This window comes from Theobroma cacao, chromosome 9 (genome assembly GCF_053813885.1).
Source record: "Theobroma cacao isolate CCN51 chromosome 9, ASM5381388v1, whole genome shotgun sequence".
Taxonomy (NCBI): domain Eukaryota; kingdom Viridiplantae; phylum Streptophyta; class Magnoliopsida; order Malvales; family Malvaceae; genus Theobroma; species Theobroma cacao.
The window spans coordinates 33,793,464-33,820,977 of record NC_142647.1 but is presented as its reverse complement, the minus strand read 5'-3'; the positions used below and the strand labels follow the sequence as shown (position 1 = coordinate 33,820,977).

The window sequence follows — 27,514 nt, the reverse complement described above, 5'->3', positions numbered from 1 at the left end:
AATCTATTGTTGAGATTGTTATTCATTTTTTAGGTGACTAGAGTAGTGAAATAAATAGCCACCTAATGGTGATTAAAAGCTAGTTAGGAATAACTAGCTGAACTTGAGTTAAGAAATAGCTTTTAGAATTATATTAATGCCAATTTGGGTTGGTTGTGATGTTGTGTGTGTATAGGTTCCAACAAGGCCTCACCTGCCCATTTGAACCATTAGTTGAGGTTAGAGTCAAGCAAAGGAATCAACAAGACCGGTGAGTGAACTTGCATTTCAAAATCGTTTTAGGAGACATAATTTTATTGGTATGAAACATTGAATGATTTATTCCAACTTTTCTTTCAAAATGTGTGCCGGGGAACAAGCCCTTGAAAAAAAATATTTTAGTGTTGTGAAAATGTGAAATGTGTAAAAGAACGAACCTATGTGCTCCTCTATTATGTTGATATATATATATATATATACAAATATATGTTGTGCATTGAAGAATAATGTTGTGTAATGATATTGACTCAGCTATGTGCGAGCAGGAGTGCGCATAAGTCGATGCTGACCCGGCTATGTACGAGTAGGGAGTACGCATAAGCCGATGATGATGATGACCTAGCTATGACGATGAATGAAGTAGGGTGGTGTACGTGTTTATATATGTTTATATATGTGTATGTGATAGAAAGTTTATGATTATAATATGTGATCGAAATGAATAATGAGAAACTTGATTATTGTCAATGTGTTCACTTTGATGTGCAATATGGTAGGAATAGATTGTGTGGCATGTGAAAAATCCCTTAATTGTCATCTTCCCTGAATCTCACTGCAGCAAGAATGCACTCTTACTGCAACGAGAGACTCCCGGATGGTGGGGGCATAAGCTAGCCCTGTTTCTTGTTGCAACGAGGAAAATTTCGCTGCAACGAAAATAAATCTCACTACAGCGAGAAACTCTCGGGTTCTAATGCAAGGCTTTCACTTTGATGAAGATTTTGACCACCTTCTCATCCGAACTGGGAAAAGTTGTAAACATAAAAGTTGTAACCCTATCTCTTAGCTTTCTAATGCTCTAAAAATCAGGTCAATTGGACTTTTGTAATGGGAGATATGCTAGAAAAACTAAAATATTTACAAACTAACATTGGTTCTCGCTGCAGCAAGAAACTTTATGTTTTGGCCGCCTGAATCTCGTTGCAGCGAGAATGAACTTCGCTGCAACGAGAAACTTGCTACCTTGCTTGATTTTGACCTATTTTTCACTCATTTAACTTCATGGATTGATCATGGGTTTTTGCAACATTATGAGGTTAGTGATCAAAGTTTGAAATGAGGGGTTTTTTAGTAAGAAATTAAATCAATTGTATTGTTTTTGAAACAAGTGCATCATGATTTCCAAATTCCTTCTATCGATTGCTTGTTCCCTTCTTATGTTTACTCATTGAGTTTATACTCACGTTTTTAAACTTCATGTTTTCATATTCAAAGGTAGTTGGGACCTAGATTGAGCAGTCAACGTATGCTCGTGTTTTTGGTAGGTACTATGGCAACTCAGTAGCTATATCTTCACCTAGAGTCACTCCGCTGAGGGTCAAGAGTTTTATGCTTGTGTGCATGTATAAGTAATGAAGACCACTAAGATCCATGTTAAAAATCAAATATGTATATTTGATTACTGATGCCACTATAAAGTGGCAAATGAGTGATACTATGTTAGCATAACACAAATATGAATATTGGATTGCTATAAAACATTACTAAAATATTTATAATTGAGAATTGTAATATGTGGTTTTAGAAATGACGGTTGAGAATAATGAGTGGGATTGCAAAAAAAAAAAAAAGGCTTGCTTGGGCTTAGTGGGCTATGCCTATTGGGCCCATGGGCCGATCATGGCTCGAGATTTGGGTTGTGACAAAGGTTGTCACGACCTGGTACTCCTTTCGAGTCCGTGACATTCGCCGTGATGTCTCGATAAACATTCATTACCAAGATTGTCAATCGAAACTTCGCAAGGCTCTTACATCAGTTTTACATCTCCCTTGTGAGCAATAGTTACTAAATATCATGTTTTAAGTGAATATAAACTATTTTTAAATCAAAACAAAAAAAAAAATTCTATCATACATGGGTATTTTGGTCATTTTTATCCAAAAATTTTCGAACCCTGGAAAAAATATGATATATGAGTAATAAACATCCATTTCTTGTCTAAAAGTAAGTTTCGTTGTCTAATTCATCAATTTAAAGTGAAATTATAGCTATTCAAATTAAATAAAATATTCTATTTTCTTATAAAATAATATTTATAGAACTCTGAGTAAATAATTTTTTGTAGCGTAAAAACAAAATAAATACATACATACAGTAACGCATACAGCCAGGTATACAAAATATTCTACAATGATATGTGGGCCCCCAAAATAAACAAACATGTACAAGAAAGTAGACCTTTGATTTCTAAGGATGTAAATCCTAAAGTAGATCCTTGACGAAATCAGCTATTTACAGACTGTCTTGATCCTGGAATGAGTGGAAAGGAGGGTGGTGAGTTTATAATTCTCGGGGATACCTTGATCAGAGGCATCCAATCGAGTCCGCCAAGGTTGTTAAAGAAAAGTTCATATATGCATAAAATACATTTTTACGTTTAAAAGCATAACCGTTCCTTGGCGTTGGTTGAGTTCACCCTCACATGGTGGTTTAGTGTGTAGTGAACTCTAAATCTTTACCTCAAGAGATACCCTCCACGCCTCTCGTACCGAGGTAAAATATAATCGGGTTTACCATGCCTCTCTCTAATAGGCTGGTCCACAGAAACCCACCACTACAGTGACTAATCAATATCCCACCAAATCAATAAAAGTTTCGACAGCATGACATGGCAATTATATTACTACCCAGCCTGTTAAGGCAAAACAAACAATTCATGCAATTTCAACACAATTTCCAATTCAGCTATTCATGCCAATATCACCATAAGCCATTTAATTCAAACCATAAATTTACAACACAATCAAACAGTCTCCAATTACTCAATTTCTAAAATCATCATTCAATTTCAAAATGATTTATAAAACTCATTTCATTTAATCACATTTTACTTATAAAACATAAGGATTTACCATTAAAACTCATTTTTCTTTAAAATCACAAAAACGAATAAAAACTACTTTAGATAATTAAGACGATAATAAGGTTCCTCACAATATCGAGAATCGAGGTACTCCTAATCTCGGTCTTCTGGTACAATTTCCTTACCCTTATCGGAAGTTTCACCACCTAGACATAAAGCACAACAAGCAATTTACTATATTTGTGCTAAACCGTTATAAAACTAATTTAGGCTCTATATGAATGCATGAAATAGGATGTGAAATGTTCGGATTATTATCTAAATACGGTGTTCTACGTAGGTTCAATTGTGTATGGGGCTGAAATGGTATTGACCTAATTCACACTATACGTCGGTTAATTGGCCAAAATATCCAATTCAACTCCAAATAAATTCATTTCACTTCCAATACTCCAAATCATCAAATATAAGTTAGATAACATGACTTATAGCAAAATCATCCTTAACATTTTCTCTTGGAAAAATTCGACCATGAAGGGTTCATGAATAATATGTGGTTTTTCATACTTGATTTTTACACTTTACATCATAAAACAACTAAAAATACCTAAATAGCATGAAATTCATCAAAGTCCATTTTCCAATTTCTCTCTTGAAAAATTCAGCCAATGGGTGTGGGTGAAGGGCATGGAATTTCTTGCTTGTTTTCCATACTAAACATCACCAAACAACTAAAAACACTAGAATAACATGAAATCTAGCTAAATCCAAGATCAAAACCCCTCCCCCCATGTCCGGCCAGCAAAGGTATCTTCATGCAAACTTGATTCTCAACCATGGAAAATGAAAAAGAATGCATAGGAAAGGTAGATCACAAGCTAAAATCCAAAAATTTTACCTTTACTTGCTTAATTCCTTGAAATCCACCAATTTTCCCTTGAATTTTTGCTCACTAGGGTTTGTTCTCTTCTTTTTTCTCTTTGTTCTTGTCTTAGCCGACCATGAAGAATGAAATAAGAGAGGTGTGTGCTGGTTTTTTTTTTTTAAAAAAGGAAAATTAAAATAACTAAAGCTTGCCATGTGTCACCTTTTAATTGGTCCATTTTTAAACTTAATAATTAAGCATTCTCCCACCACCACATAAAATATCTCAATTATCCAAAGTATAATAGGTAAAATTCAAGGGCTTGACAAGTGTCATGGTGGTGCAAAATTTCAAAAATTCCAATTTTACCCTCATAGACGCGTAAAATGACCGTTTTGCCCTTATGCTCAGAAAAATGTCAGAATTAAAATTTTTCACTTCTCAAGCTCAAATTATGTTCCAATAGTCAAACTTGATCAAAATTTCATCCACCATTCCAATTTTACCCTCGAGTGGCAAAATGACCATTTTACCCCTACGTTATGAAAATTCTAATTTAACTCTAAATCAATCCTCAAACTCCAAATCACCATATTAAGTCATTCTAAGGTTCAATAACTCTTGAATGCATCTTAAAATCTCTATTTGGACTAGTTCGAGGCTTAAATCAACTTAATTGTACCATTAGGTACAATATTGTCTTTTAACGATTTCTGAGGCATTCAAGTATGCAGACATTCTACAAGTACCTATACAATATGGAAAATATATCATAGAGCTGGGCTTGACAAAGGTGGCATCAGAGCCCTAGGTTTAATCGAGTCATAGGGATTCTCGTGTCAGTCAGCGGAGTTGTCGGAGTTAATGTAGAGTTCTGTCTATGGTTTGTGACTGTAGCACAAGTCATAGATAGGAAGCTATATGAATTCCTATTCCTAGTAACCTATCCTTTTGCTATGGTCATGTAAAGGGCATAAATGGTATCGTTGCTCGGGTTTGAGATGCCACCCGAGATACAAACCATTATTGGAAAGATTTTTAAGCAAATGCTCCTAATGAAAGGTCAATATAATGATATATTCCTTCGACTAAGGATGGAGGAAGGTGGAGCTAAACTATTAGGTCCATAATAATTTATTCATTTGGTGGAATTATGATTTGAACCCAGGGTTAAAAAAAATTAAAAATTAGGAGACTATGGATTGTATTTGAGGTCAATATAGGGAGGATGTACGATAATGGTAATAAGAGCCGTATTTTGACTAGAATGAATAGTGATTGTTGTGACTCGCTTAAGGTTTATAAATTTAAGTATCGAGGAAAGAGTAAACTAATATTTGTGTGCACGGATGTAAGTGCACTATGTTAAGTGAGCTTGTTATGCCATATATAAAAGAAGTTGGTTTTCATTTCAATTAAGTAATTGCAAGATCCCAAGGTTCGATTTGAACTATTATGGTTTATAGTTATAAGTACATGAATTAGCTTAAGGGTGAAATTTGGTGACTATTATAATTGATGTGTGGTCATTAAGTGAGAGGTTGGTAAACAAATCTTCTCTAAGGAGGAGCATGAACTTTGTTATGCTGTGTGTGAGGTCAAAGGATTAAAGGACTAGATGTGGATTTAGCAGTTTGAAATTAAATGACATGGAAATGACAAATTTAGTCAAAGTGCCATATGGAGTTCTATATGAAGATCGATATATGAATTGCTTTAAAGGTCAATTTAAAAATATGTTTGGTTCAATATGCAACCTATGATGTAAATGATTAGTCTTGAATGTGACTTCTCCAAAGGTAAGGGACTTAAAACATGTGGATTTTTGGATATGCTTTAAGAGGAAGCTTCTACATCCAAAGCTTAAGAAATTTTGATCTTATGACTACAAAAGCACGATACAAAAATATAGTGAATTGTCTATATTATGGATGTAATTGGTTAAGAATTGATGAGTAAAGTCAAGATCTTAACACTAAGTGGTGTACAATTTGATATATGTGTACCTATGAGTAAATTTGGAAATCATTGCTTAATCAATTTGTACTGAATGTTGTGGTAAAGGTATATGAATGTTAGTAGTGAAGTATGTCCAAAGTGAGATATGTGGAGACTAATGTTCCGATCGCAAACTTGTGATAGGAAGCTAGTTTTGCAAATTGTGGTTTTATGACCATGAAATATATGGAGGTTACCAATATGTAAGCATACACTTGGAGTTGTACATCTTGTGATTCCCATGCATCATATAAAAGGAGATATCCCATAGGGGAGTTTACCTTGATTTATGATTACAGGACTATAGGCTTGGCATGAGATTGAGAATGCCCTGGCATAAATGTGGAATGTATTGTGAAAGGTTGAAAAGCCACATATACCTCAACAATGCCAATAACGTGAATGAGGGGGGAATATGGATGTTGATATGCTAAGCATAAAGAGCTTAAGGATAATTAATGCAATTATACTAAGTTAGATGGTATGATCCGAACTAAGAACACAAACACCTTGGGAGATTTAAAATAATGTCCAGTGGGGTCAGTGAGCTAAAATGTTATCGGGTATACAATGAACGATTAAAGTTATAAGTGGCTTTGAAGATAAGCCTTTGATTGATTAAGTTTTCAATGGAACCCTATTAAAGGAAGCGTTTAAGTGTTTTGGAAGTGTATGGAAAAGCATAAGAGAATATATTAGCTTGACTTGCTATAAGAGGTCGAATTTGGATGGCCATTAGTGGCTTGTGAACAATCAAGCAGTATAAAGTATGTGCTCATAAAGGGAGCTGTGATTGGTAGATAAAGGTGGAACTTTAGAATTTCACTGTCATAGTTATTAGATTATATTTTGTATTATATGATATAGTGTAGAACATCAATGATGAGATTGTGTTCAATGCTGTAGGCCTTGAATTGTAAGTTATGGACATGTATCCATCTTGTGAATACCCTAATGAGATAAATTCGAAAGATTTTTCACAGTGAGACAACATTAAAGCTCAAAGAGCAAATGGCTATATAGTCAAGTTGGGCTCGTGACTGATATGTCACATAAGTATGAAGATATGATACAAGCATAAGTATACTTGGAAATGTTGGTTTGAGGCAATGATTATCCTACTGTTTTGTGGACCTGATAAGGTTCTGGTCTTAAAATAATTGTAGACGCAAGGCATAAATTACGAAATGTGCTTCCCCCATAAGTTCCAATTTATTTTGAGTAATTATCAAGGTAAAGTGCTTGGTAAGGGTAGGCAAAGGTTGAATTATGTTTCAAATGTTTAGAGAACGAGGGTGACACGAGTTGATTAAATGATACTACTACTGGTGAGCGAATAGAAATACGCTACGGGAATGGCAGAGATCTACTTAGAAAAGAGACGATGATTTGAGAATTCAAGTACTCGTATACGAGTAAAGATTTGGTAATGAGACATGACCTAAAGTTGGAATACTACAATATGAATTTTGACTAAGAAAATCGACTTATAAAACACGTGGTGTTTGGAGATGGTGCCAATTAGTGGTTGACTCTTGTATGAGAATAGAATATTGAAATCAACTTTGTGTATTCACCACAAATGATGAGCATGATCTAACCAACCAAGAGAAGAAATGATTCTAAACTTGGTTGTTGGTTATTTTGGTTTTACAGATGGCTTATTGTGCTTGATATGCCTAAGGTTACCCGAAGTTAAAATTTTTGGAAATATATATGTATGGATATATATGTTGCATATTGGTATAAAAGCTCATGCGGAGTTAGTTATAACTTGATTCAATGATGATATTCTATCAATGTTTATAGTGCTAAACAATGATTAAGATGATTTATCGCTAATTTTGGCAATGAACAAGTGGATTATAATGTTGTTAGCTTAAAAGTAAGTGTTTATACTTCTGGTATGAGTTCATCAAATTCTATTATATCGTGATAAAACTCAATGTTTTAACATAGCCTGAGAGGCTTGGCATATGAACTAGCTTAACTATGAGCTAGAAATTGTTAGGTTATTATAAAGTACACAAATAGAGATGTATGACATGAATTTAATATCCTAAGGGGCAATGGAAAATGATGTATCAGTTTTGGTATAACTTCAATATATAGAGTTTTGATATATAAAGATGTGGGGAAAAGTTTATAGCTTATGCATAAAGGTGTGCATTTGTATTCGTATAATTAAAAGTGTAAAATCTACCTTGATTGGTATAAAGCTCATGATTCAAAATGAATGATTACGGATTTAATTTTCTAAGGTAAAAAGGACTAAAAGAAGTTAATATCAAAAATGTCTTAATAGATTATTCTTAAATTTTAAAGTGCACTTAAGGAGAGATAAATGTTTAATTTGATCTTCAGATTGATAAACTAATAAGGCCATGAGATCTGATGTTTGGAGTAAATTTGAAGAATTTCAAGTTAGATATGTTGTACGTGATTGATGATGAACAAATTAGCTACGACATTGGAAATATAGAAACAATTAGTAATCAAGATGAGACTTGGGAAAGGAACCTTAAAGGAAAATTTTGAACAACTTTAATCTTTGAAGGTTGAGTTATTGATTGAAGAGATTGGTTAAGATTATAAGAGGTATGTGAATGTCATGATTTATTGACTGCCTTGTGGTATAAGTTTAGATTTATCTAGTGAGCACTCGATCATGAAAATATTGGAGTTTGTTTTTGGGAATATGATGACTAATGGTTACTAGATTTGAATCATCTTTAATATTAAAAAAAATAAATGAAATGAGTAAAGAGCATTTGATCCTTATGTATTGTGAAATGCTTAAATGGAAATTGTATAGGAGAATGAAAAATGAAATAAAGATTGGTTGAAAAATTAGACCCATAGTCAATGGTGGAATAGATGCTTGAATATTGGAAGGTTTGATAAAGGAGCAAGGTAGAGGAGTTATGGATGGTTAATTAAGCATGCATAATTGATGATTTAAGGATGATTTGATTGAGATGTGACCAAAATTAATAACTTATTTGAATTATTATCATAAGATGAAGGATGATTTTGTTTTGATCCAACAAGAGTAGTGCACATAACTATATACTATGACATTGTCGAGTTTTTTATAAGATTGGAAGTTGATATACTGCATAAACCAAGATTCTATGTTCAGAATGCCTGAAAAAAGTGATGTGGTAGAACTTTAGAACTTTGGTTATTCACCCTACGCCGATTTGAATTCGAGGACGAATTCATTTTAAGTGGAGGAGACTGTAGTACCCCGTATTTTGATACGATGGCTAATAAAGTTTACGGATGCCAATTGAGGTTAAGTATCGAGTTAAAAAGGGTAATTCAGAAATGAACTTGTGAAATCTCGACCTCTATAGACACGTAACTAGAAGTATATCCGATACCAAGTCTATCACGACCCAAATTTTGGGCCATGATCAGCTCAAGGGCCTAATAGACGTAGTCCACTAAGCCCGAGCAAGCCTATCTATTATCCTACTCATTATCCCATCCAATATTGCTAAGTCACATTTCAAAACTTTGAATCAAAATAGTGATAGATATTACCATCTTATAGTGGCATACTCATTGAAATATACATACATTGTCTAAACAAATGGCATAATAATTTTCATTGGGTTTATCTATACACAACAAAAAAAAAAGAGTACTCGACTTCCAGCAGAGAGACTCGGACGAATATACAGCTACTGAATGTTGAGACACCTACCAAGGGTTGAATGTATAAAGACACCTCGACCTAGCTACCAGCTGTCTCGTGATCTGAAAACATGAAGTTGAAAATGATGAGTATAAACCTAGTGAGTGAACAAGGAAGGGAACAAGCAATTTATAAGGAAGACTTTGGAAATCATGATGCACTTGTTTTGAAAACAATGTAATTTGGTTTAATATCTTTCTTAAACCCCCCTGTTTTGGACATTGATTAGTGGACTTTTAGTATTGCAAAGACCCATGCTCAATCATAAAGATAAGTGAGTGAAGGAAATTATATCAGAACCCGAGCAAGGTAGCAACGTGACAGCACATTTCTCGCTGCAGCAAAAGGTATTTTCGGTTTGCATACAGTTCAGTTTTTCAAGCATATCGTCCACTAAATGGGTCCAATTGACATGATTGTAGGGTCATTAGAAAGATAAGAGGCAGGGCTACGACTTTAGTGTTTACCACTTTGCCTAGTTCTGATCGAAAAGTTATCAAAATTGTTGTCAAAATGACAGCACTGCACCACCACCGAGAGTTTCTGGCGACAGCGAGAATCCATTTTGCTACAGCCAAATTCCTTGTTGCAATGAGCACCAATTTGACAATACTTAGCAACTTTCAAAGTTCAACATGCAAAATTCACATATGCAAAACCATATACCATACTCATCAACTTTGATTTCATAAACATAGATGTATATATATAAATGCATAGATAACACCAATATCAGCATAATCACACCCGGCTCATGTACATCCACCCACATCGTGCACATAGCCGGCGCCATCATGTGCATCCCCCCACATCGTGCACAATTAGTGCCATCATGTACATCCCCCCACATTGTGCACACAGGCACTATCATCATCCATCTCCCACACCACCATCATCACCGGCATGTGCATCCCCCCACAACGTGCACACACATGGTTATAGTCATCATACACAATATCAACTATCATGCACAACATATATATATATATATATCATCATAATGAAATGGTGCATGAATCAATAACAACCACATATCACAACATAAAACTATTTAGCAAAAGCTTAATCCTAAGGCACTTGTTTTAAGATAAAGTTGTATAAAATCATTCAAATGCTTTGTACAAAACAGTCACATTCCCAAAATGATTTTGAAATGCAGTTCACTCACCGGTAATAGTTGAGCCTTTGGCCAACTCTAACCTTCCTAATGGTCCAATTGGGAGAATGGGGCTTCGTTGGAACCTACCATCAAATTAACATCACCATAATGTCAATTCATACTTATAAACCCTAAAAGCTACCCCTTAGCTAGCTTTCAAATGCCATTTTAAATGGCTATCTATTCCCACTATCCTAGTCACAATAGAGTCAATACACAATCTCAATAATAAACCCACAAATCAATCACTAAATATTATCAACACTTAAAACCCAATGCTAATTTACTATTTACCTTGATAGTTTTGTAACTTTGAAATTCTTTCCAACAATTCCCAAGCTATTATAGGGCTTTTTCTCTCTTTCTCTCTCTAAACACCTAGCTAGTGAGAGAACGTATGGAAACAAGTTTTTTCAAGGGTTTGAAAGTGAGAGAATGAAAGAGCACATAGTTTCTAAAGAAGGGTGCACCAAAACATGAAAATTTTAGCTATTTTGATATAGGTTATAAAGCTTTGATATCAAGCTTCCATGGAGGATGGAAGCAACGTGAAAAGGAGAAGAAGAAGAAGGAGAAAAACTGCTGGAAAAAATGTGAGAAGCTGCTGGAAGCAAGTTATTTATAGCCCAAGCTTATCCAATTCTCTTAGAAATTACAAAAATGCCCTTTAGCAAGTTAACTTGTTCTTCTCCAATCCTTTGTGCAATCTTTTTATTCCTTTGACACTGGGACAAGGTCCACAATGATCTAAACTACTCGGGTTCACGAAAACTTAAAATTTTGACTCAAGGTGCAAAATGACCATTTTACTCTTTTTGTTTCCTTTCGTTTTAATTTAGTACTCCCAACACCCATTTAACTCCAATTTCCTTCTACTACCTTCTTCTACACATGTACAAACAAATTATGAGGTTTGTACTCCAACGCGGTGTTCCCATAATATTTAAAATATTTATCTGTCTGCGCTATCTTTACTTAATAAAGACACACGGCCCTATTAACGTCATTTTTTTCTCCAAAATTCTTTCATTCTTCTTCTCTCCCACTTAGATTGACCATATATGCATTCTTCATGAAAAATCTTGACACTGAATAAAATAATATTATTTTAATATTATTTTATTTCAAAAATTTCCTCTTACCTCCTCTTGTCTCCTTCGCACCCAAAATACCTTATTATGCCAATTTAGACCTTAAAATATCATAAAAATTTCTTCTGGGAGCTTATTAGAAGAAATGACGAAACTACACCTGGTCTCGTGTTATTACATCTATGCTTAATTACAAGCCTATAGAGGTTGAGGTCTCATATTCTCCCTCACTTAAAGAAATTTGGTCCCCGAATTTAAATTCTACTATAAGGTAGCGTACCTCTAAGCATCAAAGAGATGGGGATACTTTGTTCGCATCTCCTCCTCGGCTTCCCACGTTACCTCATCGCTGGTGTGGTTTCGCCACAACACTTTTACTAAGGCCACATTCTTTGAATGGAGCTTTTTGACTTGCCGATCAAGGATAGCTACCGGTTGCTCCTCATAGGTCAAATCATCTTTCAATTGCATGGTTTCATACTGTATTACATGAGATGGATCTGGATTATACTTTCTAAACATTGACACGTGAAATACGAGGTAAATATTTGAGAGGTCTGGTGGTAATGCCAAACGGTATGCCACTGCTCCAACCCTTTCTAAGATCTCGAAGGGTCCTATATACCGAAGGCTCAACTTTCCTTTCTTGCCAAATCTCATTACTCCTTTCGTTAGTGAGACCTTCAAAAATACATGATCCCCCACCTAAAACTCCAAATCTCTCCGTCGGTTATTAACATATGACTTTTGTCTACTTTGTGCTATTAACATCCTCTGACGGACCATGCGTATTTTCTCAGTGGCGTCCTCCACCAACTCAGGCCCCAAGAGTTTTCTTTCTCCCACTTCCAGCCATCCAATGGGTGACCTGTACCTCCTTCCATATAATGCTTCAAATGGTGCCATTTGGATACTAGTTTGGAAACTGTTGTTGTAGGCAAACTCCACTAAGGGTAAATATCGATCCCACCTGACCCCAAGGTCTATTACACAGGCCCCCAAAATATCCTTCAATGCTTGAATGGTCCGTTTAGATTGGCCATCAGTTTACTGGTGGAAAGCCGTGCTAAAATCCAACTTAGTGCCCAATGCTTCCTGTAACTTTTCCCAGAACCTACTAGTGAATTGTGCTCCTCTGTCAGATACTATAGAAATAGGAATGCCATGCAACCGTATTATCTCATCTACATAAAGCTGGGCATACTAGGTAGCCCCGTATGTAGTTTTAATCGGAAGGAAGTGAGCGAATTTAGTTAACCGATCTATTATGACCCAGATCAAATCATAACCCCCACTAGTCCGAGGCAAACTTGTTACAAAGTCCATGGTAATACACTCCCACTTCCACTCGGGAACTGGTAACAGTCGTAATAGTCCTGCAAGCCTTTGATGCTCGGCCTTAACCTATTGACAAACCAGGCACTTGGAGACGAATTCGGCTACATCTTTCTTGAGTCCTTCCCACCAATATACCTATTTCATATCTTGATACATCTTTGTAGCCCCTAGATGTACCACATAGGTTGCCATGTGCGCTTCCTCCAATATTTTTCTCCTCAATCCATCACTATCTGGCACATATAGTCTAGTTGCATACCTCAACACTCCATCTGTGCCTTTAGTAAACATATTTCCTTTCCTTCCTTGAAGGTCTTCTAAGGCCTTAGCTATGAACTCATCCTTGCTTTATGCCTCTTTGATCCGATCAATTAAGATAGGCCTCACTCTGAAATGTGCTAGCAATGCATTTGCCTCCAAAACTTCCAAATGCACACCCATGTCTCCCAAACTATGGATCTCCCTAATCAAGGATCTTCTATCTGCAGAGATATGTGCCAGGCTCCCCATCGATTTTCGACTCAAAGCATGTGCCACCACATTTGCCTTACCGGGATGGTAAAGAATAGTACAATCAAAATCTTTTAGCAACTCTATCCATATCCGTTGCTGCAAATTAAGATCCCTCTGTTGAAATATATACTTCAAGATTTTATGGTCCGTATATATCTCACAAGTCTCACCATACAAATAATGTCTTCAAATCTTTAAGGCAAACATGATTGCTGCCATCTCCAAATTGTGTGCGGGATAATTCTACTCATGCGTTTTAAGTTGCCTAGATGCATACACAATCACCTTCCCCTGCTGCATTAATACACACTCTAAACTAACCCACGATGCATCACAAAATACCGTGTAACCCCTTGTACCTTACTGTAGGCTTAATATTGAAGCTGTGGTGAGACAGGTCTTAAGCTTCTCAAAGCTATTCTCACAAGCATCTGACCACTCAAATTTTGTATCTTTACGTGTCAACTTAGTCAGAGGGGCGACTATTTTGGAGAAGTCCTTCACAAAACGACGATAGTAGCCAGCCAAACCCAAAAAGCTTCTAATCTCCGTAACTGACATTGGCCTTGGCCATTTTTCCACTACTTCAACTTTCTTTGGATCAACTTGTATGCCATCCTTAGATACCACATGTCCCAAGAATGCAACACTTTCAAGCCAGAACTCACACTTGGAGAACTTGGCATACAATCAATGTTCTCTAAAAGTTTGGAACACTATCTTAAGATGTTGCTCGTGCTCTTCTCGACTCTTCGAGTAGATCAAGATGTCATCAATAAACACTACCACAAACTTGTCCAAATAGGGCTTGAACACCCGGTTCATCAAATCCATAAAGGCCACAAGGGCATTCGTAAGCCCAAATGACATCACCAAGAATTCATAATGTCCATATCTTGTTAGAAATGTGATCTTGGGTATATCTTCATTTCGAATCCTCAACTGATGGTACCCAGATAGCATATCTATCTTGGAGAAACATTATGCCCCTTGTAGCTGATCAAATAGATCATCTATTCTTGGGAGAGGATACTTACTCTTTATTGTCACTTTATTAAGCTGTCGGTAATCAATACACAGCCTAATTAACCTATCTTTCTTCTTTACAAATAACACCGATGTTCCCCATGGTGAGACGCTAAGATGGATGAAGTCTTTATCCAATAAATCTTCTAACTGATCCTTAAGCTCTTTAAGCTCTGCAGGTGCCATTCTATATGGGGGTATGGATATAGGTCTAGTGTCGAGAATCAAATCTATGCAAAATTCAATCTCCCGCTTGGGAGGCAAATCTGGTAATTCCTCGAGAAATACATCCATGAACTCATTCACCACCGATACTTGGCTTATATCTCCAACCTTCACCTGAGCATCCCTTACAATAGCCAAGTATCCTAAACAACCCTGCCTCAATAACCTATTGGTAATCATGGCCGATATCAAATTGGTTGGAGATTACTTCTATCCCCCTAAATACTGAATGAAGGTTCACCGAGAAAATCAAATCTCACCAATTTATGATAACAATCCACACTAGCATGGCAGGGTGATAGCCAATCCATTCCTAAAATCACGTCAAAGTCGAAGGTGTCTAACACCACTAGATTCACTAAAGTGTCTTTGTCCTTAACTCGTACTACACAAGACTCATATTCCCACTCAGCCACAAATACCTCCTTTAAAGGAGTAGACACTACTAATTGTTCTTCTCTCCTAACATGATCTTTACCCAAACGCGATGCAAAACATGGAGAGACAAAAGAGTGGATAACACCAGGATCAAACAAAACTCGAGCATTCATATTACAAACGGAAAGAGTATATGAGACCACTGTATTAGATGTTTGGGCCTCTTGCAGTGTTAAAGCAAATACCCTTGCTTGACCCCTACTGGCAGAACTCTAACGTCCAGACCCCGATGGCCTGCTTGAGAAGAAGTACCAGCGCCTCTACCTCTAGATCCACTAGCCTCCCGACCAGATAAGGCAACAACTGAAGGAGCAGACAAAGCTAACTGGGTGGAGCCACAAACAAAATCTGGTGATTGATGTGCCATCAGACAATTCCTCTTAATGTGTCCAGGTTGACCACACCCAAAACAAACTCTCTCATTACGGAAGCATCGTCCACTATGTCGTCTCCCACAAGTATCACAAGGGTGGGTGACTTGACTACCTTGTCTAGAATTTTGTTGCCTACTAAAACTGAAGGTTCTTTGTCCCACCCCAATATTAGCACCAAGCGAGTCACTCCCCCTTTGGGGCAATCGTAAGCCCTTTTGTGGACCTTGACGGTTAAAAGATGACATGCCACTGCTGAAATCTCTATGGCCTTGATAACCCTCTGTCTTAGCCCTTTTTGCTTTATCTCTCACAGCCCTACTCCCACTGGTCCTCATCTCAATCCGCTGAGCACAATCCACTACTGTGGAATAGGTATTGAAATCTCAAGATGCCACAGCCCTAAACAACGGCTCCACTAACCCATCCACAAACCTCTGAATCTTCATCTCTTTGGTAGAAACAAGGTAGGGAGCATATCGAGCCAACTGCGTGAATTTGATGTCGTATTCTGACACCGTCATACTCAAAGTCTGCATCAAAGTCTCAAACTCTCTAGCTCTAGCATTACGTACACTGAGTGATAGAAATCGATCCAGAAAGGCTGTACTGAACTCACTCCAAGTCAAATATTCTGCATCTGTCGATCTGCCTCTACATAAGGAGTTATACCACTCCTGCGCCACATCCTCTAATTAGAAGGCGACTAGCTCAATTGATCATACACTAAAGCATCCCAAAGCTTTACATATTTTCTCCATCTTATCTAAGAAGATTTGGGGCTTCTCCGATGCATCAGACCCTGAAAATGACAGAGGTTGAGCTTAAGAAAATCAGGAAGAGAAATCTCTAAGGGTCCTCTCTCAACCTCATGATGTTGGCGATCGGCCTGTCCTTGGGAGCTAGGGGATTCTTGTACTGTAGGTCTCCCCTCTACCACCTTCTGTATATCGTCCATATGGGCTGCCATCATCTCTACAATCCGATTAACTCCCTGCAGGTCTGTTGCCAAGTCCTCAATGGTAATGCCCCCAGTGGGCTATCTATCCACTTCGCTCGAGGATTGTCCCCTCTCTCATCTACTCACAAGAGTATCCGCCCTCACTTGCCTATTGGCCCTGCCACGTCTACCCCAGCCCCTCAGGGTGGATGCTTGTGGCCTATCTGTCATCTCATTAGGGGCATATTGCTTTCCCATCTCTCTTGAGGCAACTCATGTCTTAGGCGACATTCTTACCTAGACAAGAGCAAACACTCGTTATTAAACACATTTATAATCATATTTAAGGCAAAATGTGGTTTCTAAGATAGGGAATTTATGTGGTCCCTTAGTCATAAAATGCGTCGCGGTTCACACTTTACAATTGAAGTTTTCACATAAAGACCCGACTCTTCGTTGGACCAACAAAGGAAGTCCTAGGACCTATACAACCTTAGGCTCTGACACCAAGTCTGTCACAACCTAAATTCTGGGCCATGACGGATGCAAGGGCCCAATGGACGTAGTCCACTAAGCCCAAGCAAGCCTACCTATTATCTTGCTCATTATCCCATCCAATATTGCTAAGTCACATTTCATAACTTTAAATCAAAATAGTGATAGTTATTACCATCTTATAATGGCATACTCATTGATATATACATACATTGTCTAAACATATGGCTTAATAATTTTCATTGGGTTTATCTATACACAATAAAAAAAAAGAGTACTCGACTTCCAAAGGAGAAACTCGGACGAATATACAGCTACTAAATGCCAAGACACTTACCAAGGGTCGAATGTATGAAGACACCTTGACCTAGCTACCAGTTGTCTCATGATCTGAAAACATGAAGTTGAAAACGGTGAGTATAAACCTAGTGAGTGAACAAGGAAGGGAACAAGCAATTTATAAGGAAGAATTTGGAAATCATGATGCACTTGTTTTGAAAACAATGCAATTTGGTTTAATTTCTTTCTTAAACCCCCTTGTTTTGGACATTGATCAGTGGACTCCTAGTATTGCAAAGACCCATTCTCAATCATGAAGATAAGGCAGTGAAGGAAATTATATCAGAACCCGAACAATGTACCAACGTGACATCACGTTTCTCGCTGCAGCAAAAGGCATTCTTGGTTTGCATACAGTTCAGTTTTTCAAGCATATCTTCCACTACATGAGTCCAATTGACATGCTTGTTAGGTCATTAGAAAGATAAGAGGTAGGGATACGACTTTAGTGTTTACCACTGTGCCCAGTTCTGATCGAAAGGTGGTCAAAATTGCTATCAAAGTGACAGCACTGCACCACCACCGAGAGTTTCTGGAGACAGCGAGAATCCATTTCGCTACAGCCAAATTCCTTGTTGCAATGAACACCAATTTGACAATACTTAGCAACTTTCAAAGTTCAACATGCAAGATTCACATATGCAAAACCACATACCATACTCATGAACTTTTATTTCATAAACATAGATGTATATATATAAATGCATAGATAACACCAATATCAGCATAATCACACCCGGCTCATGTACATCCCCCCACATCGTGCACATAGCCGATGCCATCATGTGCATCCCCCCACATCGTACACAATTAGTGCCATCGTGTACATCCCCCTACATCATGCACACGGGCACTATCATCATCCATCTCCCACACCACCATCATCACCGGCATGTGCATCCCCCCACATCGTGCACACAAACGGTTATAGTCATCATACACAGTATCAACTATCATGCACAACATATATATATATCATCATAATGAAATGGTGCATGAATCAATAACAATCACATATCACAACATAAAACCATTTAGCAAAAGCTTATTCCTAAGGCACTTGTTTTAAGATAAAGTTGTATAAAATCATTCAAATTCTTTGTACAAAACAGTCACATTCCCAAAATGATTTTGAAATGCAGTTCACTCACCGGTAGTAGTTGAGCCTTTATCCAACTCTAACCTCCTTAATGGTCCACTTGGGATAATGGGGCTTCGTTGGAACCTACCATCAAATTAACATCACCATAATGTCAATTCATACTTATAAACCCTAAAAGCTACCCCTTAGCTAGCTTTCAATTGCCATTTTAAATGGCTATCTATTCCCACTATCCTAGTAACAATAGAGTCAATACACAATCTCAACAATAAACCCACAAATCAATCACTAAACATTATCAACACTTAAAACCCAATGCTAATTTACTACTTACCTTGATAGTTTTGTAACTTTGAAATTCTTTCCAACAATTCCCAAGCTATTATAGGGCTTTTTCTCTCTTTCTCTCTCTAAACACCTAGCTAGTGAGAGAAAGTATGGAAACAAGATTTTCAAGGGTTTGAAAGTGAGAGAATGAAAGAGCACATAGTTTCTAAAAAGGGTGCACCAAAACATGAAAATTTAAGCTATTTTGATAGAGGTTATAAAGCTTTGATATCAAGCTTCCATGGAAGATGGAAGTAACGTGAAAAGGAGAAGAAGAAAAAGAGAACAGCTGCTGGAAAAAATGTGAGAAGCTGCTGGAAGCAAGATATTTATAGCCCAAGCTTATCCAATCCCCTTGAAAATTATGAAAATGCCCTTTAGCAAGTTAACTTTTTCTTCTCCAATCCTTTGTGCAATCTTTTTTTTCTTTTGACACTAGAACAAGGTCCACAATGATCTAAACTACTCGGGTTCACGAAAACTTAAAATTTTGACTCGGGGTGCAAAATGACCATTTTACCCTTTTTGTTTCCTTTCGTTTTAATTTAGTACTTCCAACACCCATTTAACTCCAATTTCCTTCTATTACCTTCTTCTACACATGTACAAACAAGGTATGAAGTTTGTACTCCAACGCGATGTTCCCATAATATTTAAAATATTTATCTACTTAATAAAGACACATGGCCCTACTAACATAATTTTTTTCTTCAAAATTCTTTCATTCTTCTTCTCTCCCACTTAGATTGACCATTTACTCCTTCTTCATGAAAAATCTTGACACTGAATAAAATATTAATATTTTAATATTATTTTTTTAATAAAATATTATTTTATTCTAAAAATTTTCTCCTGCCTCCTATTGTCTCCATGACACCCAAAATACCTTATTATGCCTATTTAGACCTTAAAATATCATAAAACTTTTTCCTGGGAGCTTATTAGAGGAAATGACGAAACTACCCCTAGCCCGTGTTATTACATCTATGCTTAATTACAAGCCTATAGAGGTTGAGGTCTCATATTCATCCTCCATGGGAGCCTCCCTTAAAGCTTCCTTAACCTTATCTCTCTAGCTTCAAGTTTCATGCATTGGAGCACTTTTTCATAAAACTTTTTATGCTCTTTCACTCTCCCACCTTAAAACCCTCAAAAGTCTTTATTCAGCACTTTCTCTCACTAGATGAAAGTTTTAGAGAGAGAAAGAGAGACTTGCCATAGTAGCTTGGAAGCTTTTGAAAAGGAATTCAACTACAAAAAAACCACCAAGGTGAGTAATGAATTAGGTTAAATTTTCAAGTTGTTGATAATGGTTGATGATTAGAGTGGTGAGTTAATCTATTGTTGAGATTGTTATTCATTTTTAAGGTGACTAAAGTAGGGAAATAAATAGCCACCTAACGGTGATTGAAAGCTAGTTAGGAATAACTAGCTGAACTTGAGTTAAGAAATAGCTTTTAGAATTATATTAATGCCAATTTAGTTTGGTTGTGATGTTATGTGTGTATAGGTTCCAACAAGGCCTCACCTGCCCATTTGAATCATTAGTTGAGGTTAGAGTCAAGCAAAAGAATCAACAAGACCGGTGAGTGAACTTGTATTTCAAAATCGTTTTAGGAGATATAATTGTTTTGGTATGAAACATTGAATGATTTATTCCAACTTTTCTTTCAAAATGTGTGCCGGGGAACAAGCCCTTGAAAAAAAATATTTTGGTATTGTGAAAATGTGAAATGTGTAAAATGACGAACCTATGTGCTCCTCTATTATGTTGATATATATATATATATATATATATATATATATACGAATATATGTTGTGCATTGACGAATAATGTTATGTAATGATATTGACCCGGCTATGTTCGAGTAGGAATGCGCATACGTCGATGCTGACCCAGCTATGTGCGAGTAGAAGTGCGCATAAGCCGATGCTGACCCGGCTATGTGCAAGTGGGAGTGCGCATAAGCCAATGCTGACCCAACTATGTACGAGTAGGAAATGTGCATAAGCCGATTATGATGATGACCTGGCTATGACGATGAATGAAGCGGGATGGTGCATGTGTTTATATATGTTTATATATGTCTATGTGATAGCAAGTTTATGATTATAATATGTGGTCGAAATGAATAATGAGAAACTTGATTATTGTCAATGTGTTCACTTTGATGTGCAATATGGTAGGAATGGATTGTGTGGCATGTGAAAAATCCCTTAATTATTATCTCCCCTGAATCTAGTTGCAGCGAGAATGCACTTTCACTACAGCGAGAGACTCCCGGGTGGTGGGGGCATAAGCCAACCTTGTTTCTCACTGCAGTGAGGAAAATCTCACTACAGCAAAAATAAATATCGCTGCAGTGAGAAACTTTCGAGTTCTAATGCAGTGTTTTCATTTCAATGGAGATTTTGACCACCTTCTTGTCCGAACTTGGAAAAGTGGTAAACATCAAAGTTGTAACCCTATCTCTTAGCTTTCTAATGGTTTAAAAATCAGGTCAATTGGACTTCTGTAACGGGAGATATTCTAGAAAAACTGAAATACATGCAAACTAACACTATTTCTCGCTATAGCGAGAAACTTTCTGTTTTGGCTGCCTAAATCTCGCTGCGGCGAGAATGAACTTCACTGCAGCAAGAAACTTGCTGCCATTCTTGCTACCTTGCTTGATTTTGACCTATTTTTCACCCATTTAACTTCATGGATTGATCATGGGTTTTGCAACACTATGAGGTTAGTGATCAAAGTTTGAAATGAGGGGTTTTTTAGTAAGAAATTAAATCAATTGCATTGTTTTTGAAACAAGTGCATCATGATTTCCAAATTCTTTCTATCAATTGCTTGTTCCCTTCTTATGTTCACTCACTGAGTTTATACTCATGTTTTTAAACTTCATGTTTTTAGATTCAGAGGCAGTTGGGACCTAGATTGAGCGGTCCACGTATGCTCATCTTTTTGGTAGGTACTATGGCAACTCAGTAGCTGTATCTTCACCTAGAGTCACTCCGTTGACGGTCAAGAGTTTTATGCTTTTGTACATGTATAAGTAATGAAGACCACTAAGATTCATGTTAAAAATCAAATATGTATATTTGATTAGTGATGCCACTATAAGGTGGCAAATGAGTGATATTATGTTAGCATAATACAAATGTGAATATTGGATTGCTATAAAACGTTACTGAAATATTTATAATTGAGAATTGTAATATGTAGTTTTAAAAATGATGGTTGAGAATGGTGATTGGGATTGCAAAAAAAAAAAAAAAGACTTGCTTGGGCTTAGTGCGCTATGCCCATTGGATCTATGCACCGGTCATGGCCTGAGATTTGGGCTGTGACATCTACTACTAGAAAGGTGAAATCTACTTCTAACTTTTGTTTTAAATATTACCCACAAATCTCTTTTGGTTGACAGATAACTACTATAATTGTTTATTTATGTTTGTAATTTTTATTTATGTATTGTCTATTTACTCAATAAATAGATTTCATGGTTATTGAAACAATTTTGTGTTTACTTCATATATCCATTAATATAAATATATATAATTTTTATGTATGTATGTATTTATTTATTTATAATATTGTAGCTGTTTATTATTTATTTATTTATTTATTTATATATTTTATTACATTAAAGAAAAAAAATAAGAAAGTACCTTTGTCTCAAAAATAAAACAGAATAGAGAATGGAAATAAAACTATTGTGCAGGCGCATATTTTTCCCTGCACTATATCATAATAATGATTAAGGAGGTCCAGTGGCATTAGCCAAATGAAAGCTGTTGCCCACGGTGCTCTTGGAGTTCCAACCGCAGCAGCAGTGCGGTTAAAATGAGCCAACCACGCCACGCAGATCTCACGAATGACACACCTGCGGCATGATAGGGGTCATGGTGCCAACCACAGCGCTCGGTCGTACCTAACGGACTCTAAAAAGGAGAAGCTAATTTTGGAAAGGCAGGAGCGAGTTACGATCTTTTTTTGTATTTTTTTAATTTTATTAACGCTGCTTTTTACTCGAACTGTTTCTACTGCTTAATATGGTAAATAGTTATTCTTAAATATATAATATACAATAAAAAATAGGAAAAAAAACTAGTGAAGAATTAAAGGCGTTAAAATAGGTGGTGAGAATAGCAATACCATGAAAATTTAGGTCGGACGAAACGAGAGGAGAGGCGACATCTGAGGGAGAAAACGAAGAGAGGGCTGAGAGGAATTAACGGATGGTGAACGGTGTGCATACACTCAACTCATGTATAAAAAGGGGAGATAGTGGCGAGAGGTCTTAGGACGGTAGAAGAAGCAAAGCATCTTCTTCCAACAGGGACAGATAGATAGAGGGAAGAAGATAGCGATCAGGTCGTAGGAAAGGGTTATTTATTACATTAAAAAAAACAGTAGGTAGCCGCTAGATCGATATCTAGCGACAGTAAGAGAGATGGGCGGGGTGATATTGATGCTTTTTTTGTGCTTCTCAGCTGGAGCATTTATCTCTGAGGTCCGCGGTGAAGATCCGTACTTGTTCTTCACATGGAACGTCACCTACGGCACCATCTCTCCATTGGGAGTTCCTCAGCAAGCCATTCTCATAAATGGTCAATTCCCAGGACCCAACATCAACTCTACAACCAACAATAACATTGTTATCAATGTCTTCAATAACCTGGATGAGCCATTCCTTTTGACATGGTACATATTTACACATATATATATATATATATGTTCTTGTGAACTAGTAGTAGCGTATACTTTGATTTGATTAATTAACGATCCTTTCATATATTTTTTTCCCTTTTAAACGCATGGCAGGAGCGGCATACAACACAGGAAAAACTCCTGGCAAGATGGAGTGCTTGGAACGAATTGTCCCATTCCCCCGGGGAAGAACTACACGTACCACTTCCAAGTCAAGGACCAGATTGGGAGCTACATCTACTACCCCTCCACGGCTATGCACAGGGCAGCTGGTGGTTTTGGTGGTCTTCGAGTAAACAGCCGTCTCCTCATCCCTGTCCCTTATTCTGATCCCGAAGATGACTACACTGTCCTCATTGGCGATTGGTATACCAAGAGCCACACCATGCTCAAGAAGTTCTTGGACAGCGGTCGTTCCTTGGGAAGGCCAGACGGTGTCCTCATCAATGGTAAAGTAGCCAAGGGTAATGGCAAGGACAAGCCTCTCTTCACCATGAAGCCTGGCAAAACGTACAAATACAGGATCTGCAACGTTGGACTGAAGAACTCCCTCAACTTCAGGATCCAAGGACACAGGATGAAACTTGTGGAGATGGAGGGTTCACACACCGTACAAAACGTGTACGAGTCCCTGGATGTGCATGTTGGGCAGTGCTTTGCGGTCCTTGTTACTGCCGACCAAGGCCCTAAGGACTACTTTATGGTCGCATCCACCCGATTTACAAAGAACGTGCTCACTGCCACAGGCATCATTCGCTACACCAATGGCAAGGGAGCAGCTGCCTCACCTAAGCTTCCTCCCGCCCCTGTTGGTTGGGCTTGGTCCCTGAACCAGTTCCGCACCTTCCGTTGGAATCTCACGGCCAGTGCTGCGAGGCCAAATCCTCAAGGCTCTTACCATTATGGTGCTATTAACATCACGCGCACTATCAAGTTAGTCAACACTGCTAGCAGGGCCGGTGGGAAGCTCCGGTACGGCATCAATGGCGTCTCCCATATCAACCCACCCACCCCGCTGAAGCTTGCGGAGTATTATAATGTTGCCAACAAGGTCTTCAAGTACGACGTGATCGGGGACGAACCACCAGCTAAGATCACAGGTGTCACTGTGCAACCGAACGTCCTCAACATGACATTCCGTAACTTCGTGGAGATAATTTTGGAGAACCACGAGAAAAGCATCCAGTCATATCACTTGGATGGATATTCATTCTTTGCCGTCGCGTAAGTTTGGTCCAACTCTGGAACTGGAAGAATTTACTTCGAACATTTTATGAATTAATTTCGTTAACTAATGATCAATTAATGCACCGGTTAACAAAGAAATTATATTGCCTACAGCATTGAGCCAGGCAGATGGACCCCCGAGAAAAGAAGGAACTACAATCTTCTAGACGCCGTTAGCAGGCACACCATCCAGGTTTTCCCCAAGTCCTGGGCTGCCATCCTTCTGACGTTCGACAACGCTGGCATGTGGAACATCAGGTCTGAGATTTGGGAGAGGACATACCTGGGCCAACAGCTCTACGCCAGTGTCGCGTCCCCGGTGCGCTCCCTCAGGGACGAGTACAACATCCCTGACAATGCCCCGCTCTGTGGCGTGGTCACGAACTTGCCCAAGCCTCCGCCTTACACTATCTGAGCCGTCTTCGCAAAAGGGAAGTAATTATATCTGGTAGCAGTTAATAACGGTGACGAGGTACTCCCAGAGCGGCTGCCCACCTCACTGCGCCTCATCAGCTTACATATATAAACCCTTTCCTCATATGTATTGCTACTAAACGTTTTGACTACTATTCTATTCTGTCCCTAGCTACCTCCTCCCTAAATAATATACGTAGAAATTTAATTCAATTGAATTCATACATCATCATTGTAACTCTTTGTCTGTCATATTTTGAATCTCTCTGTGTCTCTCCCTCCCGTTTTATTTTTTTTTTCTTTTTATTCTTTTTAACTTGCATTATTTGCCTTGGACGTCACCATTTAACCGATTCCCATCCATCCCCTCAGATCACCGCCGCCCCCCGCAATTAAACAGAAAAAGAAATTATGCGTTAAATAAACATTATTATATTGAAAAGTAACATCTCAAAGCGTTAAAAGTGAATAACATTAATAACTAGCTGCTCGTTATAATCTTCAATAGGCGAAAAAAAGGGACTTGTCACAGCCACTTTAAGGGTGTAATTCTTCTGAGCCTCCCCATTTTAATTGGCGAGTTATTTATGGGTCAAAGGATGAATAGATACCTCAGCAAAAAGGAAGGTGTTAGGCATATTATTGAACTTTTAAAGGAAAATATTTCAGAAAAATTTTCCTTGGGCTGTCCACCGTTAAATAATATATAAAATTAATTGTCTATTCCATTACATAAAATGTATGAAGAATATGATTATAGTAAAAAGATTCATTAGTCTAATTAATAAAGAAATAACCATCGTTTACAATATTTTCATTTTAGAAGTTAGTTGTAAAGTGTCAATACACATTATTTTAATTAAAAAATAAAAAAAATTAATTAATTTAAGAAATTAAATAAAATTAGATTAAGTAAAATTTCAATATAAAATTAGTCATGATATAATATGAATTTAGATACACAATTGTATAGAGAGATCCTCAAGAATCATCTCAGACATATTCATTTTAGAGTTTTTTTTTTTTTTTGTGTCTAGTATATAAATGGATAAAGATTGCTCCATATCATTGGCAATCAGAATTATTCAAACTAAAGATTGTAATTTTTATTTTGAAACGCTCTAATTGTATTAATAATTAAAAAGACTGTACATATAGTTGTTGCAATCAGCAACGTCATTAAGGTCTTACAAAAATAGACCAGTTCCAATCCTAAAGACCGCTTAGGAATTCACCTTGTAACTAGTAGCAGTACCTATTATATACTCCCTAAATCATGTAAAAAAAGAAAAAACAACCCAAAGATAATTGTTAAGGCCTAACAGCAGGACCAGCAACTAAATGAGCCTAACTCAATCAAGGTGGTTCCCTATGCTCAGGTTTACAAACATTTCACACATGGGAAAAGAAAGAAGAGAGAAGATTAGCTATCAATTAATGTGTTAATTGTCATTCTAATTTAAATTATTGTGGAATCAATTTTGCGTTATCTATCATTCTATTTTTAAATTATTGTGGAGGTAGTTTTACATTATCTACATGTTCCTAAATAGTTGGAGGTAGTTGCTGTTTAACAAGAGGTAGTTGCTTTTTAACAAGAGTCAGTTATATCAATCATGCTTGTAATATAGTTTAAAAAAAGAGTTATGTGGAGGAATAAAGCAAGCATTATTTCTAATCAAATTTCCAATTCTGAGATCGAAGAGTTCTCTTTAACGAGCTTTTAATTTTTTATTTTCAAAATAGGTCAAAAAGGTTGGAAAACTCATAAACATAACTTACAAGCTAAGTTGCCTTCAGATTTCAGATTTGAAAGGTCTTATAACTAGATCACAGTAAAGGGCCTATAACAACCTGGTATCAGAGTAGGGGGTTATGGGAGACTCTCGTACTCTTCAGCATCAATTCGAAGCCTTCATGGCTATGTATCAAGAAGATCGAGCACGAGATAGGGCCAAAAGAGAAAGGGACAAGGTTGCCAATTAGGCGAGGCAAAATGACATTACAACCTAATTGGAAGAACTTTTTCATGACCTAGCTACAAAATGATTAAAAGGTAGGGGAATGGGAAATATGAATAACAATTGTGGTCGTAAAGAGCAAAGGGTGGGATTGGAAAACCTAGATGGAGGAAACTTTGTGCCAAAATACTCCAAACTCAACTTTTCCCGT

General features: G+C 37.2%; 1 protein-coding gene across 2 annotated transcripts; it reads left to right on the top strand.

Moving 5' to 3' along the window:
- The first annotated feature begins 21,708 nt into the window (after positions 1–21,708).
- Positions 21,709–25,343, top strand: LOC18589565 (protein SKU5 SIMILAR 14-like). Of its 2 annotated transcripts, XM_088810017.1 has the most exons (4): positions 21,709–21,730; positions 23,518–23,695; positions 23,816–24,925; positions 25,043–25,343. In XM_088810017.1, the coding sequence occupies exons 3-4, from the start codon at positions 23,958–23,960 to the stop codon at positions 25,341–25,343; spliced, it is 1,269 nt and encodes a 422-aa protein (XP_088666143.1). In that variant the 5' UTR covers positions 21,709–21,730; positions 23,518–23,695; positions 23,816–23,957. The 2 variants fall into 2 exon arrangements, with proteins under 2 accessions (XP_088666143.1, XP_017983988.2); XM_018128499.2 differs by lacking the exon at positions 21,709–21,730 and having other exon boundaries at positions 23,445–23,695.
- The last annotated feature ends 2,171 nt before the right edge of the window (positions 25,344–27,514 follow it).

Coding starts and splice junctions, on each gene's coding strand:
- LOC18589565 (XM_018128499.2), top strand. CDS start 23,445: ATGGGCGGGGTGATATTGATGCTTTTTTTGTGCTTCTCAGCTGGAGCA. Junction 23,696..23,815: donor GAGCCATTCCTTTTGACATG/GTACATATTTAC, acceptor AACGCATGGCAG/GAGCGGCATACAACACAGGA. Junction 24,926..25,042: donor TATTCATTCTTTGCCGTCGC/GTAAGTTTGGTC, acceptor TATTGCCTACAG/CATTGAGCCAGGCAGATGGA.